Source organism: Vombatus ursinus, unplaced genomic scaffold (assembly GCF_900497805.2).
Source record: "Vombatus ursinus unplaced genomic scaffold, bare-nosed wombat genome assembly UNPS02014832.1, whole genome shotgun sequence".
NCBI lineage: Eukaryota > Metazoa > Chordata > Mammalia > Diprotodontia > Vombatidae > Vombatus > Vombatus ursinus.
Genome location: NW_020954610.1, coordinates 41,208,016 through 41,226,418, shown reverse-complemented (window position 1 = coordinate 41,226,418; position 18,403 = coordinate 41,208,016). Strand labels below are relative to the sequence as shown.

Sequence of the window (18,403 nt, the reverse complement as noted above, 5' to 3'; positions counted from 1 at the left end):
TGGGCAATGGTTCAGAGGCTACAACTATCTTTCCAGTAATCTGTTTGCCTACACTTATCACAAGCACTATAAGGTGAGATGACCTGGTTTCCCAAGATACGATGTTTCTTTTTATCTTTGAGCACATGATTAAAACCAACTCCACCATCTTCTCCATTTGATTCCTCAAAGGGAAATATATGAACTCTTCTTTCATTTACCTGTCACATAAGCAAAAAATCTGGAAACAGGCAAAAATTATCAAGATGGACTTTTCATTTTCCTAATCACTTATCCGTTGATAAAATTTTAAGCCATCAATGATGAGTTTGACCCAGTTGAAGTAATTGTCTCTCTGTTCCTCGACCTTAAGATTCCCCTACTTAAGGGGAGGCATAGTGGGAAGGGTTTGTGAGTCAAAGGGCTGGGGTTCAAGCTTAGTTTGGCTGCTTGCTACTTGTGTTACTGGGCAAATCCCTGGGCCTCTGTTTACCTCTCTGTAAGATGGGGGTTGGGAAACATGATAACTAAGGTCCCTGCTAGCCCTAAATCCTATAATTAAAACCATGATTTGGAACATTCCAGGTGAATTGAAAGGACACTTAGTTTCTCTCAGTTCACAGTACATATTAATCTATGGCTGGATCCCATTACAGGAATGGGAACCATTTCATAACCCACTATTTAATATCTATCCAGAGATATCAAAATCCTGTGCTACCAAGTTGGAGCAGTAGTAGTGACCTCCAGACTGCAGGCAAACTCCCCAACTTCTGAAGCAAGCAACCTCAATTTAATTATGGCAGGCCTGTCATGGCTGCCAAGTTCTCTCTTCCATATCATTAACTGGGAAAATTGCCGCCCTGTGGCTTTGTTTCAAGTGGGAAGGTTGTGTGTTTTAATACCAAGAGACACACCCTCGGGGAGCCCTGACAGGCTCCTTGAGGTGCACGTGGGCTGTAGGAATCCACATATTTGTCTTCAAGAGGAACTAGAAACAGGTTCCACAGGAGAGAATAACAGCTAAAGAAAAGTGAGGAAAGCTGATTGGTGTGTGATCTTTTTTGTAGGATCCTCTCGGTTCTGTTCACTTTTCACCTTCTACCTTGGGGCTTTCACTGTTTGACCCTTACCCAAGCAAAACAGATCCAGAATGTTCCTTCCATGAAACCAGTTGCCTGTCTTGCCCACCTCCCTTAGCCTGATTTTGTCATGTTGCCAATGATAAATGTGTGCGTGAGGGTCTGCTGACCTTTCTGGATCTGGGACCCTTTATTGCTTTTTATTTTACTCCATCTCTACCTTTCCCTTCTCCAAAGGGCTATGTGGCAAATGCTTCTTTGAACTATAGGAAAGTAAAAATCCATTTCCTTGTCTTTTTTTGGAGGAGTAACAATTTTATAACATAAAATTTGACCAAAGTGGAGACCACATGGTATTGAAAAATGAGTACTGGGAACAGCAGAGCTAAAAGGGACTTTGGAGATAATTTATTCCAATTTCTTATTTTACAGTTAAGGAAACTGAGTCCCTTAGAGGCTAAGAGATCTACCCAAGATGATACTGTGAAACATTCTATTAATCAACAAGCATTTCTTAAATGCCAATTTTGTTGGAAATTGAGAGGATGCCCATTAATTGGGGAATGACTGAACAAGTTGTGGTATATGAATGGAATGGAACCACTATTGTGCTATAAGAAATAATGAACAAGCAGACTTCAGAAAAACCTGGAAAGACTTGTCTGGTCTGATGCTGAGTGAAGTGAGCAGAACCAGGAGAACATTGTACACAGTAACAGCCACATTGTGCGATGACTAATATTGATGGACTTAACTCTTCTCAGCAATACAAGAATCTAAGACATCTCCAAAGACCTCATGCTGGAAAATGCTATCCACATCCAAAGAACTATGGAGTTTGAATGCAGATCGAAGCATACTATTTGCTAATTTTTTTTCTTCTGTTGTGTTTTGTTTCTTCTTTCTGGTGGTTCCTTCAATTAGTTCTAATTCTTACTTACAACATCACTAATGTGAAAATATGTTTAATAGGAATGTATGTGTATAGCCTATATCAGATTGTGTGCCATCTTGGGGAGGGAAGTGGGGAGGGAAGGGGAGAAAAATTTAAAACTCAAAAGCTTATGGAAGTGATTGTTTATAAATCAAAATTAATTAATTAAAAGAATAAAAAAAATTTTTTAAATGCCAATTTTGTGCCAAGTACTATGCTAGACTCTGGGGACAAAAGGACAAAAGTGAAATAATTCTTGCCTTCAAGGAGCTTACAGTTTTTAGGGGGAGAGAGGGAGAGGCAACATCTATACAAAACAGACACAAGGTAATTTGGGGAGAAGGGCATCTGGGGAGAATTGTGATGACTTCATGCAGATAGTGGCATCTCAGCTGAGCTTTGAAGGAAATTAAGGAGCTGGCACTATAATTTAGTAATTCAGGACCACAAACTCCCAATTTCCTGCTTTTTTCCATAAAAGAGAGTTTCTGCTTTATTGCAGGACTGCTTCCTCTTCCCTCCCTCTCTATTAAAAATTCATATGGTTAATTGAGACAGAAGGATACTTAAGAGGTTATCTGATTTAATCTCTTGATTTTGCATATGAGGAAATCAAAACCCAGGAAATTTCAGTGAGTTATTGCAGGTCACACTATTGTTTTTGTTCAGTCATTTCTGTTGTGTGTATGACCCTATTTGGTGTTTCCTTGGCAAAGATACTGGAGTGGTTTGCCATTTCCTTCTCCAGGTCATTTTACAGATGAGGAAACTGAGGCAAACAGGTTTAAGTGACTTTCTCAGGGTCACACAGCTAGTAAGCGTATGAGGCTGGTCTACCTACTTCAGGCTTGGTATTCTATCCACTGTGCCACCTATCTGCCTCGGAATCCATAGCTAGAACTCAGACCTTCTGTCTCCTAGGCTAGAGCTGGCACATAGTTAGCTCTTTTTTTTGTGTGTGTGAGGCATTTGGGGTTAAATGACTTGCCCAGAGTGACACAATTAGTGTTACATGTTTAAGGCCAGATTTGAACTCAGGTCCTCCTGACTCCCAGGCCATTGCTCTATCTACTGTGCCACCTAGCTGCCCCAAGTTAGCTCTTAATAAATGTGTGTTAATTATGCTGATTCCATGCTCATGAACACATCTTCTTACACAAATGAAGGTGGTGAATACCTTGGTTTTATTTTAAGGTTAAATTGTTAAAAGTGTTTATGGAATGTGAACAAAGCTTTCAGTGTGATGAAAGATTTGCTAAGACGAGGGTCTCTAAGAACTGCTCTCTGCAGACTCAGGCAATGTCTATCTTTTCCTGATTAGGCTTTTGAGTATAGCTTACAATCTTGGAACTTTTCCACACCTTGATAATAGGCTTCGGTTTGCCGAAGTTGTCTGGGTTTTGTTCTAATGACCTTCAAATGAAGCAAGACATGTGCTTCTGTGGAACACTCCAGGCTAATGTTTGGAGTCACAAGATAACTGAGAGCCCAGCTCTTTGTCTGGTATTGTTTATCAATCCCCACTTTTTTTCAGTGTGTTTGCTTATTCCACAGAGGAAACATTACATGGGGAAAAATTATTTTCCCATCGACTCTCATTAAAATGTAATGATAAGAGGCAGTGAGGTAGGGTGGATAAAGAGCTGGCCCTAGAATCAGGAAGACTTATGTTCATAGCCTGCCTCTGGTAGATACTGGCAGTGTGACCTTGAACAAGTCACTTAATTTCTCAATGCCCCAGGCAGCTCTATGAGATTCCAGTGATAGGATCAAAGATTTCAACTTGGATCAAGATTTCAGAAACCATCTCTTCTAACCCTGTCATTTTAACAGATGGGGAAACTGAGGTCTGAGGAAATTAAATTGACTTGCTCAAAGTTACATAGGTGAAGGTGAGTAGCAGAATTTGTACCCACGTCTTCTGAGTTTGAAGTTTGTGCTTTCCCCATACCATGCTGTCTTCTCTAAGTTACAGAACAATTGTTGATCTGTATTTTTGGAGAGAGTTTCCTCATTGAGAGTGCCTTACACTAATGAAGTCACCAGTCTAGACCAAAAATAACAAAAAGAAAACAAAACAATACAAAACAAAACAAAAAAAGACTTCCTGATGCCAAATGTTCCTGATTTCCAATGTTTCAGAACAGTGGGAAAACAATAACTCATTTCTTATGGGGCTTTGCAAGGTGCCTTCCACACAACAACCCCATAAGGCAGTTTGTACTTTATTTTCCTCATTTTTCAGATGAGGAAAGGGTGGTCAGGTGATTTGCCTAGGATCATAGAACTAGTAAGCACCAGGATTGGTTCTCAAAAATCGTTCCTATGACTTCCACACCAGCAGCCAATCCTTGCTGCCTTTCAATATGGATAAAGCACAGATAGCTATCAAAATGACGCCCTAGACCTACAGCCAAACAGCAATTGCTTTCTCCAAAACCAATGCTACTGAAAACAAGACAATATTCCATAAAGTTGTATTGTCCATATAAATTACTTACGAGTTATGAAATGTAGTTGGCTATTCAGATGATTCTAGACAGTGCTGCATTGTGCTCTAAGAGAAAGACAAGGCTTTTCATTTTTAATCAGGTTACATTTCCAAGACTGAAAAATTATAGGCCAACTCAGGTTTGGGTCCCGCAAGTGAGCTGATTCAGACTCGTCTGAAAGGGAATGAGGATAGGAACTAGGATGGCCGAAAGGATAAAGACTGGACCAGAGACTAAAGCTTTTCATTCTTCATCATAGTTCAAATCTAGGTAAAGTCTACAGTGAATGAAAGTCATTCCTTTTGGATGGCTGTTCAGAATTGCCTAAGGGAAGTGAGCTGGCAAATTTTCTTTCCGGGAGGAGTTGGCTGCTACTGTAAATGTACTTACAAAGTAACTCACTTTACTCTGGATCATTGGGGTTCAATCTCTCTGTGAACACTAGATATTTCTAACAAAAGAGCGTTTCTAAATGGGTTTTAAAACCTTTTCCTTTATTTTGCAAAAAATATTTCAGTGACTTAAAGTAACTCAGTAACTTTTTAGATAATAAGTTCTACTTTATAAAATCAGTACATAATAATAATAGGGGCACCTAGGTGGCACAGGGGATAGAGAACTGGCCCTGGAATCAGGAAGATCTGAGTTCAAATCCAGTCTCAGAAACTTACTAGGTGTGTGACCCTGGGCAAGTTATTTAATTCTGTTTGCCTCAGTTTCCTCATCTGTAAAATGAGCTAGAGAAGGAAATGGAAAACCACTCGAGTAGCTTTGCCAAGAAAACCTCAAATGGGGTCATGAAGAGTCATATATGATTAAACAACAAAACAACAACATAATACCTAGCATTTATCTGATAGTTTAAAGATTTGTAAAGCACTTTACAAATAGTGTTTGATCCTTACATCAACCCTGGGAGTTGGATAATATTATTATCACCCCTATTTCATAGATGAGGAAACTGAGGCCAATGGTGGTTAAGTGATCTGCCAGGGTCACACAGCTAGGCCAGAGGCTGGATCTGAGCTCAGATCTTTCTGACTTCAGGCCCAGTGCTCTATTCACTGTCATACCTGGCTACTTATATACTATAATGGGTTTCATCAGGAGAATCTCTGATCTGTTTTAGTCCTCTTTCTCCCTTGGATCACCTTACTCAGTTTTCCAAGTATGGACGTTTGTCGGAAGAGAGCATCTGTCATGGAGCTGGATGTATCCTGGGCCCCTGTGGGACATCCACCCTAGCTATTTGATGGGAGGAGGGGGGACACACTGATCTCTGATAATAGCTCTCTAGTGATTAATCTACCTGCTGATTAGTTGACTGAAGCTCAGGAGGATGGACTTTCATTGGAGGAGCCACTCTCCTCTCTGGTCTATAAGAGTGATCTGTGAAATGACCCCTTTGGGACCTTGTTTGGAACTTTCTCTTCCTTAAATTTCCATACCAGTATATAGCAAGGGTGGGGGAGGGGATTTCTCCTTTCCCCACCCCCCACCCTCATATCACTGGTGACTTACAATAAAAATACATAGCACTGAGAGACATGTGCTTGCCTAGGTGACCCTGAAATTGGGGTTTCTTGGATTTCTCTGTTCTGGGCTGCCTTTATCTGCCATTCTGTTTCCTTTTCAGAACACAGGTCAGTGACTAGTGATCCTAGGAAATAGACATTTCCAAACCTGGAGGGGCAATTCTAAATCCGAGAGTTCCTGAGTTCGAGAGCTGGATTCCAGTTACTTAGATTTCCTTAACAGTGTTTCATAGAAGAGAAGGAGGATCACAAATAGAGACTAATCTACAGTGGAAGGACTAATGACTGGCCAGATCTGAACCTTGCTGCCCCTCCATGATACTTGCTACGAGTTACTAAGACAGTGGTGGGGTTTAGCAGACACAAAGATATTCACCTTTTTGAGAGGTATACTGAGAGTTATGGTTATTTGAGTGTTTTATGCTTCTGTATGATTTCATGGGTTTCTGTATATTCTTTATGTCATGCCATTTCTAGCTTGAAGGAAATAAAAAGCTGTGTCATGCCTAATATCCGTATTATATATTGAGCACCTTCATATACTCTGTTCCCTTTAGAGATTTCTCTGGAATTCATTCTAGGATGGGTGCAGAGACAAAAAAAAAGCCCTAGGCAGTCTGGCGTAGATCAGATTAGGGCATGATTGGCAGCTGCTGGGAACATAGTCATCTCAGTAGGATGGAAAATCCACTCAGGAGCCCCTCTATTTGGAAGCATGATCGGGAGCTCAGGAACCACTTAACCTTTGGGATTTCTAAATTGGATCTTTTAAAATGAGCTGCCTTTATGGGTATATGAAGAAAACAGTGATGGGGAATGTAAAAATGCAAATAATTAGGATAAGGGCAAGGGTGGGAGATTCTGGATGAGTCCAGAAATGCCCAAATGGAATAGTGACCCTGAATGTGTCTGTGTGGTAATGCCCTGTGAGTACTACTATACAGATCAGTACAGTGGAGTTTAAAACAATGTTGGATGCTAAAAACCCAATCAAGGCAATTTTGTTTTCCTGAAATTCTTAAAGGTAGCGGCAAGGACAATTTTGGGGATGAGGGTGAAGGAACAATTACTGAAGATTATTTTGCAAGGTCTTGTGATGACAATCAAATGTATATCACAGTGGAAAGGGTAAGATCTGAGTTCAAATTCAAGCTTTGTCACTATGATCTTGAGAAAGTCATTTCTTTACTTTGATCCTTAGTTTTCTTATCTCCAAAATGGAGGATGGAAAGAGAATTGGACAAGATGACTTTTCCAGTTCTAAGTCTATGATTGTAAGAACAAGCCCTCTGTCATAGTATATTAAATTTTAAAAAAATACTAAGCTCTTCTAATCTCTCTCTCTCTCTCTCTCTCTCTCTCTGTCTGTATATATATATATATATATATACATATATATATGTATATGTATATGTATAGTTCCCCCCAGGAACTATTTGGGAATTAAAGACCTAATGGTGTGCCTCTCAGCTCCCATTGTCTTGGTGCTATATAACTTTAAATACCTCTCTGATGCCTTTTTCTCTACCTTCAATTTATGCATTTTCATAAGATTAATGTACCAACTTTTTGCTCATACTAAATTTAAATATATAAAGTGACACCTGACTTGTCTATGGGTCACTAATTTAGCAACTTTAAATGAGAACCTGAAAATGCTCATAAAGGGTCTCTGAGTCATGAAGATAATGTCAGTAAGTTTGTGCACTTTACTCATGGGAAATCAACTCAGACCCTCACTCAGAACCTATTTACTCTTACTTTAGACAGGATTTTAACAAGTTTGGTTGTTTTCCAGTCCACATCATATTATATGTTGCATATTCTTGAAGGGGGTAGGACTGGATACTGATACAGGTTGGTACAGTGACAGCAGTAGGAAGTGACAGGCGATAACCTGGCGGTGAGGATTGAGACAGAAAAATTATAATAAGGAGACACAAGAATGAAAAAACCCCATAGCCATCTGGGGCCATTTAGCATAAGGGCTGTTATAGTCCATTAGCATCAAGGAAAAATTCCAATATGCTTGGTATGATGGTTCCCTGCTTTAGAAGACAGGGAAACATAAAATCCATTTGAGAAAGATAACTATATCAAATGATTAAAATTATATTTCTTTTATATTGGTGTTTAAAGGGATAAAAACACCAATTATCTGTGAAACAGGGAGATGATTTGCTTTGTTCAGTCCTAGAGTAGAGAAACTTGGATGTCTGTATGTAAAGGAAGCAGATTTTGCCTCAATATAGGGATAGACTGCCTTACATCACCCTAAAAAAGAGACTGGGCTAACCTCGAAGATAATGAGCTCTTTGTCAACAGATGTCTGTCTTCCAGTGAGGGATATCAGGTTAGGATATTGAAATGAGGATTCATATTTCAGGTATGGGTAGGACCTCTGAAGTCCTTCAAACTCCCACAGGAATTATTTCTAAAGATTCTAAATTGTATCATCCTAAACAATGTACTCATTCTAATCACTAAATTTATGGATGGACATATAGATGAATGGATTTATACATATCTCTACAATATGACTGCATGTATTTGTGGTGTGTCTGTACTTACATACAGTATAAATAAAAAGCCCTTGAATACCTACACTGAAAGTCCTCCATGAGCTCATCTTTTTTGATCCTAAACTGTGACTCCATTAGTAAAGGGAACTCCTGTTGAAGGAACTCCTTCTATCAGTCATTATTTTTCAGTTTATAGTCAATTCTGCCATAACATTTGTTTTGAAAATGCAAATGTGTTCCAAAATGATTGATGTATTATGGAACAATTTGAATATAATGAGAATTTCATGTTTGCTTATATATGGTTTCACAGATGAGAAACACTATACAAATACAGAAAACTGTAGCAGACTGAACAGAGCCACGTAGGAACACAAAATGCTCACATGCACACATTTCAAAAAACCAGCTACCCCAGTTCACTAGGTGTATTATTACTACACTGTTGTGATTTGCTATTTCCTCCCCCACTTTTGTGAACTTATCTATATAAAAAACCACTTGTTCAATATCCCAAACATCTTAAAGCATCCTGATTTCAAAAATGCCAAGCAGTGCATGCAGCAAAATGAAGCCTTAGATATTGAGAAGACTGAAATAATAAAATGTTTTGAAAGAAATGAGAGAAGATGTGATCTCTCCCAAGTGACAGGCATAAAGGAATCTACAATGTAGACCACTGGAGACAATGCCATGAAAATAAATGTCTATAGCTGGAAGTTTTCTGCCTCCAACTCCATTTTCACCATAAGCTTTATGGTTTTTATTGTGTGATTTTGTATAGCAAAATGATTTCTGGGAACACATATGGTGCATTACAGCAGGACTGTAGTCTTAAGTGCAACTTATGGCCCTGAGAGGTTACATGATTTGCTAGGGTCATACAGACTGTATGTGTCAAAGGCAGAATTCAAACTCAAGTCTTTCTAACTCTATCCACTATGACAGGTTTGCAGAAAAAAACTGTGACCAAGAAGAAAGCATATTTGGGCAATGCTGACCAGACGCTCTCCTATTTGTTAGGAAAAAAGCCATATGTCTATTTCTATACTGCCCTCTTCTCTAAGTATTTGAATAATTAGACAATTGAAAAGATGACAAATACCATTTGTGCAATGAAAATCAGAGTTGTATTTTAAAATAAAAAATACCAAGAACTCTGGTTACATTTATGATAACAGTTCAAGACAGTTGCTTAAAAATATATAATTTAACTCTTATGTCATAACTTTGTTCTCATTCACCTAAAAAAAAAAAAAAGCTGTCAGAAGCCGGCAAAACTGAGAGCTTCAGTCTTTACATCATAGATGCAAATATACCATGTGAGGGGGAACATTTCCCTAAAATACCATGTGAGGGGGAACATTTCCCTAAACTGGGAGCTAGAGCAGAGCATACAATGTGGTCCCAAAGAGAAAACCAAAAAGGAAAAGGCATAGAGGCTAAACTGTTTTGAGTGAATGTCTCTCTGTGGGCTACCCATTTCTCAAGTGTGTTGCTATTGAGTACCATAGAGTTCCTATAAATCAGTGCTCAGAATGCATTCCTCTAAATAACATGATGCTAATTTAACTTAACATCATAACAATAATTAAGTAAAATGAAATTGTGCAACTACATGAATCCACAGTTAACCTCCGGACAAATTTTATAAATAAGTAGTTTATACCCAAATGATTGACCATTGGGACTTTCAGACTTCAAATGAGAGATTTGTTTTCTTCTCTGTATATCTATTGAAAGAGTTCCCTCCGCCCCACTCCATAGAGAGAGAAGTGAAATTTACTCAAATTGGAATGCCAGCAACATTTTCCATCTTGCCTTAGGTGATTTACAGTTATCCAACCAAACCCAAAGGGAAGCCAGAGGAAGTTGTCCCTCTGGGTAAACAGTGATTGGCCATTCAGCAGGAAATGATAATTTTTTTCAAATGCCTTGTTTTGCACAATCCTATGAAAAACATGGTTCAATAAATACACAAGAAGCCCAAGTCAGTCCCCTGTGTCCTTTTGCTCCTGCATTCTCCCCCACCCACCAAAATCAGATCAGGACAGATGCGGTAGAATTTCCACTTCTCAGTTGGGTGTTGCACATTTGGTCTCCCAGCTCTCTGAGGGCTGCCTGCCAGGTTATATGTGGGATACTGCAGGGGAGAATGTATTTTTTTTTCTTTTCTTTCTTTCTTTTTCTTTTCTTTTCTTTCTTTTTTTTTTTTTTACAAAGCATTGGAGTGTTCTCCTCCTGGGCCTCCCAGGCTTTGCTCTGTACAGGTGAAGGCAGCTTTTACTCAGGGGCCTTGTGACAACTGGGTTTCACATTTCCTGAAACTAGATCTGTGGAAAGAGTTCCTGAAATTTAGAAGAGACAAAAAAAAAAAAACAAAAAAAACCAAGTGAGGTGAGAAAGATCAATCAGTCTTTGAAAGAAAAGGGGGGGAAGAAGCACAAATCACCCACTAGAGAGGGAACATATTAATCATGGAGAAGTCAGTGAGTCAGCATGGCAGGCTATCCTTATTTCACGCTGTGCCAAAAAAACAGAGGCCTCAGGGAAGGCCATGGGCTGGAGGCCAGCATGAGAGGGCACCAGAAGGGTCAAAGAGAAGGACACAGTGAGGTACCATGCAGAGTGGATCCCATTGTCCTAACTTACCATTATATTATTTTTGTGATTTCATAGTGCTTATAACCCCCTCCCAGGGCCTAGGTCACTCAGAAAGAGGAAATTAATAATGTCATCTCCTGGATGGGAGGGAGAGGTTTCTTATCTCCAAAATCTAATATGACAAACATTTATTAAGTGCCTACTGTGTGCTAGATACTCTGTTAGGTGGTGGAGTTAGAAAGACAAAATGAAAGACCATCCTTTCACAGTCTACTGGAGAGCAAATACGTAAAAGGATAAATATATACATGATACTTTAAAAAAAACATTTTTTCAAAGTTCTATTTTACCTTTTGTTTTTAATGTTATAGTTATTTCTCTCTAATCCACTCCAATGGACCCTTACTTTATCCATGATAATTTGAGATGGGAGAAAACAGTAACAACTAAAGGGAACAAGAAGGACCTCCCATGGTTAGCAGCACTTGACCTGATCCTTGTAAGACTCTAGGAGGTTCTAAAAGGTGAAGGTGAGCTGGGAACTCATTCCAAGTATGGGGCACAGCCTGGCTGAAGGGGTGGAGGTAGGAGATGGAATCTGACATGTGAAGACCAGCAAATAGGCTATCCTGGATGGAATGTTAAGAGCGCATAAAGGTATCATCTTTACACCTTGTCCCTCTGTTACCTTTTTTCACTTTGAACTCTGAATATGGGCTTGTAAAGCTCAGGGATTTTCCGCTCGATCATGGGCCTGAGGTTTTCTTTTAGTTTGTTATAGTTCTTCTTGAGCTCCTGTTGATACTCTCTCTGGTCTGAAGTAATGAGACGTTTGTTTTTCTCCACTGCCTCGCCACACCTAGGCACAGAAAAGAGCCAAACAGATCAAGAGAAGGGTGGTTACTTCTTGGTGGAAAAGTGTCTGGCAATCCAGGAGAAAAAGACAACCACAGAAGCACAAATATGTTGTTCCTGGCAGCTCTGAGATTGGTGAATGGTTCAAATGGATGCTTTGGTTCAAAAGCAGTCCACAGATTAACTGAGTTACAGATGGAAATCTAGTGATTAGAACTCCCTCACTTCAGTTTAAGGATAGGTAGGAGGTGTGATGGCTAGAGTACTGGGCCTGGAGTTAGGAAGATCTGAGTTCAAATCTGGCCTCAGACACTTACAGACTATGTGACCCTGGGCAAGTCACATAACCCTGTTTCCCTCAGTTTCCTCATCTGTAAAATAAGCTGGAGAAGGAAATGGCAGGCCACTCCAGCGTCTTTGCCAAAAAAACCTCAAATGGGGTCACAAAGTATCAGACATGACTGAAAAATGACGAAACAACACTAGTTTAATCCAGATCACTGCAAAGAGTATGGCTATAAGCTGATTTCACGGCTTTAAATATAAACTATAAAGACTCAAGATTAAATGATGGAGTTCTGGGTTTGAATTCTGGCTTTGTCACTTAATACTTAAGTGATCTTGGGCAAGCCTGCGCTTTTGTTTCCTCATCTGTAAAATGAGGGCATTTGGCTAGATGAACTTTAAAGTCTCTTCTGACTCTGTATCTGTGATCCTATGATTCAATTAAATTCATCAAACATTTATTTAGTGCCTACTGTGTACAAGACACTGTGCTGGTAGTGGGGATATGGAGATAATGGGATCATATCCGAGCTGGAAGGGATCTCAGAGGCCATCTAATCTAAATCTCTGCTTTAAATGAAAATATAGAAGTCTCTACCCCCTCATATGGAGCTTACCAGCATGTGGTGGGGGGACGGAGAGGGGAGATGAAACATACACATGAATCACCAAAATACAAGTTAAAATGAGATGGGTCCACAGAAGAAGTCAGAGAGGAATGAGAGGTTTGGGAAAGGTATAGATCAAGGAGATAAAGGAAGGCCTCATTGAAAAAAATGGTACCTACGCTAAGCCTGGAAGGAAGGGAAGGATTTCTACAGGCAGAGAGGGGAGGGAGTCTATTAAATACATAGGCAAATACCCAGAGACAGAGAGGACAGTACCATATTAGGGAATGCCTCATAGTACAGTTTGGCTAAAATAGAGGGTACATGAAGTGAAAAAGTGTTCAATAAATTTGTGAAGGTAACTTGAAACCATAGGGTAAAGAGCCTCAAATGACCAAGTAAAAAATTTCCATTTTAGTAGTCACGAGGAGCCGTTGAAGGTTGTAAAGACGGGGAGTGACATAATCAAACCTGTGCAATAGAAAGATTATTTTGGCAGCTGCATGAAAGATAGAATGGAGAAGGGATAGACTGGAGGCAGAAAGAGCAGTTAGGGAACTATCAGAGTAGTCTAGGAACCAGGTGATGAGATCCTGAAATGGGATGGTGGCAGTAAGAATGGAGAGAGATGGTCCAGTGGGAAGACCATGGGTTCAAATCCTGCCTCTTCCATTTCACAGTAGGCAAGTCAGTTAACCTCCATGGGCCTCAGTTTCCTCATCAATAAAATGAGAGTGGCCTCAGAGGTCACTTCAAGATTTAAATCTATTATCCTATGACCATGGGTTATTGGGAAGTTGGCGTCCACAGGAGGCGGCACCGGATTGAGCGTGGGGAATGAAGTCAAGGGGAGAGTCAAAGGGGCTTTTGAGGTTTCAAGCCTGAGTGACTCCAAGGATGCTGGTACCATTAACAGAGAGTTGGTGCTCAGTTGAATAGAAACTTCTTTACTGCAGGTAAGGAATATGTTGCCGTTTTAATTTATATATCCTTAGGTCCCACCTAGTAGGTGATCTAATAAGTATTTGATAAAATAGGAAAGCTGGGATGAATAAACAACTTTTAGAGTCCCGTTTTAAACATGTTGAGTTTGAGGTATATGATGGGGCATTCCAGTGGGCCTATCTAATAGGTCACTAAAAAATAGAATGGGAGGAGGCAAAAGGGGGGAAAAGGCAAAGCTTCTAATACAAATGTGGAAGTCATTTCAACAGAAATGATAGTTGAAGAAATCAGAAGAGGTTGCCTGTGCGGAGTAATAAGAGAAGGCCAAAGACAGACCCTTTCTCAGGGAACATTCACACGTCAGGGTCAGGGAGGAACTGAGTGCGGGGAGAAACAAGAGAGCGGTGTCATGGGAGCCTGAGGAGAAGAGAGGATCAAGTTGGTGACAGCTAATGGTGTCAAATGCTACACAAAGGTCAAGGAGGATGAGGATTAAGAAAAAGAACCTGATGAGGCAATTAAGAGATCAGTGGTGACCCGTGGCTTGCTGGAGAGGCTGGACTATGGCGAGAAAGTAGAAGTTACAAAGAAGACAGAGTTGTATTCTGAGTTATTTTCCTGGTCAGGATGATGGGTTTTCCCTGAGCCACATAATCATACACACTCTGTCTTCAGCCCCCCCATGGGGGTCAACAGCCCACATTTTCCATACCACTGCCACTGAAGTTTGCGGCTACAGAACACAGCTAAGCTAACTGGTCTCTAACAGGGAAAGTGAATGGTGATATTGGTCTCACGACTAAGCGTGTGTGGTTCTCACGAACCACAGAGTTAGTAAGTGTTCCTTTTAACTAATGCACCATTTCAGGACCGACAGAACCAGATTCTTGCCTATCTTTTAAATTTCACATTTGATTGAAGTGAAATTACAGGGTACCTAAGGTTATAAATCAAAGGTTTGGGAGATGGGGTGGGAAAGAAAGGTATGGCCCATGAATACTGAAAAATTCCCACCACTCCCTCATTATTTTTTTTTTATTGCTTCTCATTCAATGGTAATGAGCAAATGCCCCATATGAAATTAAATCAGTTAACTACAAGCACTAGAATTGTAACTCAAGCAAATTACATACAGACAGGGCTGGGGGCAATGTGGATCAAGGTCAATGATGATGCGGTACTTTTTATAAGGTGACCTTTAGCAAAGTTGACTTTGTGCTGGGGAAAGAGTGATGATGAAGCTAACCAATGTTTCAGGAGTTTTGTAATGGAGAATGTGAGACATAGCATGGAATAATGGATATCATTCTCTATTTGAAGTCAAGAGAAGACCTGGGTTCAAATCCCGCCTTAGATGCTTACTAGTTGTGTGACTCTGGGCAAGTTATTTAATCTCTCTGAGCCTCAGTTTATCGTCTGTAAGGAAGAGGGTTAGATTACATGGCTTCTAAGGTCCTTTGCATATCTAAATCTATGTTACTATGTATTAATAATCCTGTTAAAAATAATTTATGTTCTGCCTTAATATCATTCTTGTGTAGTAACCCCTCTAAAGCTATTTCCTAAATTCCACTTGCATTGGTGACCTGGGGCCCCAAAGGGCAGCTGACTACTTTCCCCTTTAGGGTTCTATTAGTAACACTGAGGGGCTGTGGTTTTCTAGTGCTGTTGCTCATGAGCCCCACTGGTGTGCTTTCCTTTAAAATCAGTTAGTCAGATTTTAATTGGCTTTTAGAAAAGTGTATTTATTAAGGTGGTATAGGAAGAACACTTGGTACAGAACATTCTTTCAAAAGTCTATTGGCCTTCACTATGTCTATTTGCTTTTGACTGGATGCCAGGTCTTCTACCGGTTCCTTCTCTCTACTGATATGATCAATGGTGTGTGTGTGTTGTATAAGTACTGAACAAATGAGTGACAGAGGAAAACTCTCTCCTCTTCCTTTCCCCTTTTACACTTACTAGAATGATTCCCTCTGAGGTACCTGAACCTGAAGTTCTTTATCGCTGGGCTGATCCACGGGTTAAATGAACTGCTGGATTTTTTTCCTTTAATATTTAAAGTCCCCAGGGATGTGGTTAGATTGCTTGGTTAGCCAATTGCTATTTCCTTCTTGATCAAATTAAAAAGGAATTTGTTGTTAATATATTTTTAAAAATTAATCAGGTGTGTTGGTTTTTTGAGGTGAGGGTGTTGAAGTTCTTTCCTTATACATGTAATAATATCATTAGGAGGTTTTGCATCATTGTTTTTTGGGGAATTTGTATGTGTGTGTGGGGTGTTGTTTGAGTGTTTTGGGGAAATATATGTTGTGAGGCAGTCCAGAGAAGAATCATTGTTCCCATTTTATAGATGAGGCTAGACAAGTAAAGTGACAGAGCTAGCAGGTGATAGAGTCAGGATTCCAACTCAGAACACAAGCATTTTTGTGCAGCAACAACATTCACATTTTTTTTTTCTCCAATTCCCATTAAAACTGAGCTTGAGGGGGGCGGAGCCAAGATGGCAGGGTGAAAGCAGTGACTTGCTTGAGCTCTCGCCCAAACCCCTCCAAATACCTGTAAAAAAATGACTCTAAACAAATTCTAAAGCAGCAGAACCCACAAAAAGAGTGAAACAAATTTTCAGCCCAAGATAACCTGGATGGTTGATCGGAAAGGTATATCACGACAGGTTGGGAGAGGAGCACAGCTCAATGTGGGCACACAGGCCACAGCAAACCTAGAGCAGCCTCAGAGGCAGCTGTGGCATTTTCCAGACTTCTCAACCCATGAATGCCAAAAACAACTTAGAAGGTCAGTGGGAAAAGTCTGTGACTGCAATGAGAGAGAAAAGCTGGGTCTCAGCTGCAAGTCCTGAGTGCGACCCTGGGTAGTGGCTGCCTCCTGAGCTTCTGGCCCACAGACTGAGGGGGAATCGAGTGGCTAATGAGGGGGATTGCAGGGATCTCTTTGCCAGTGCTGAGGCAGGAATCTCTTGCTTTGCCCGTGCTTGGATCTGGGTCACAGTTTTGAGGGGTGGTCCTGGGGCAAGAAGGAATGCTGGTGTAGTGGAGCTTGTTGTGGGGGTGGAGAGGAAACACATTGCTCCTTATCGTACTGCCTTGGAAGAACTGAAAATTTACAGGTCCCTAGAAGTATCTCTGAAAACAGCTGTACAAACCCCCGAAGCTTGGGACAGTATATTCTCCAATTGGAAGCAGACTCTTACCTTAACAAAGAGTTGAAAACTCAAGTAATTGGCCGGGATCATGAGTTAGCAGCGCAAGAAGAGTCAGACTATATTATCTTACTTTGGTGACAAAGAAGATCAAAACATACAACCAGAAGGAGACAACAAAGTCAAAGCTCCTACATCCAAAGCCTCCAAGAAAAATATGAATCAGTCCCAGACCTTGGAAGAGTTCAAAAGGAATTTTGAGAAGCAAGTAAGAGAAGTAGAGGAAAAACTGTGAAGAGAAATGAGAGTGATGCAAGAAAATCATGAAAAACAAGTCAACAGCTTGATAAAGGAGACCCCAAAAAAGACACTGAAGAAAATAGCACCTTAAAAAATAGCCTAACCCAAATGGCAAAAGAGGTTCAAAAAGCCAATGAGGAGAATACCCTAAAAAGCAAAATTGGCCAAATGGAAAAGGAAGTCCAAAAGATTACTGAGGAAAATACTTCCTTAAAAATTAGAATAGAGCAACTGGAAGCTAGTGACTTTATGAGAAATCAAGACACTGTAAAACAAATCCAAAAGAATGAAAAATTAGAAAACAACATGAAATATCTCATTGGAAAAACAACTGACCTAGAAAATAGGTCCAGGAGTGAGAATTTAAAAATTATTGGACTATCTGAAAGCCATGATCAAAAAAAAGAGCCTAGACATCATCTTTCAAGAAATTATCAAGGAAAACTGTCCTGATATTTTAGAACTGGAGGGCAAAATAGAAATTGAAAGAATCCACTGATCTTCTCCTGAGATTCCCAAAGGAAAACTCCTAGGAATATTGTAGCTAAATTCCAGAGTTCTCAGGTCAAGGAGAAAATATTACAAGCAGCCAGAAAGAAACAATTCAAGTATTGTGGAAATACAATCAGGATAACACAAAATTTAGCAGCTTCTACACTAAGGGACCACAGGGCATGCAATATAATATTACAGAGGGCAAAGGAGATAGGATTACAACCAAGAATCACCTACCCAGCAAAACTGAGTATAATCCTTCAGGGGAAAAAATAGTCATTCAGTGAAATAGAGGACTTTCAAGCATTCTTGATGAAAAGACCAGAGCTGAATAGAAAATTTGACTTTCAAATACAAGACTCAAGGGGAACATGAAGAGGTAAACAGGAAAGAGAAATCATAAGAGACTTATTAAGGTTGAACTGTTTACATTCCTGCATGGAAAGATGATATTTATAACTCATGAGACCTTTGTCAGTATTAGGGTAGTTGGAGGGAAAAGTTATATGTATGTATGTATATATATATATATATATATATACATACATATATAAATAGATAGATAGATAGATAGATAGATAGATAGATAGATAGATAGATAGATAGA

General features: G+C 39.8%; 1 protein-coding gene across 3 annotated transcripts in view; it reads right to left on the bottom strand.

The window, feature by feature from the left end:
• Positions 1-10,292: 10,292 nt before the first annotated feature.
• Positions 10,293-18,403, bottom strand: part of DOCK8 (dedicator of cytokinesis 8) — a 316,592-nt gene continuing 308,481 nt past the window's right edge. For all 3 annotated transcript variants that reach the window (XM_027839563.1, XM_027839565.1, XM_027839564.1), the window contains 2 exons: positions 11,837-12,007; positions 10,293-10,892 (listed from right to left, as the gene is read on the bottom strand). In XM_027839563.1, coding sequence (XP_027695364.1) covers positions 10,832-10,892; positions 11,837-12,007 — 232 coding nt within the window. In that variant the 3' untranslated portion in view covers positions 10,293-10,831. The remainder of the gene's footprint in view (positions 10,893-11,836; positions 12,008-18,403) is intronic.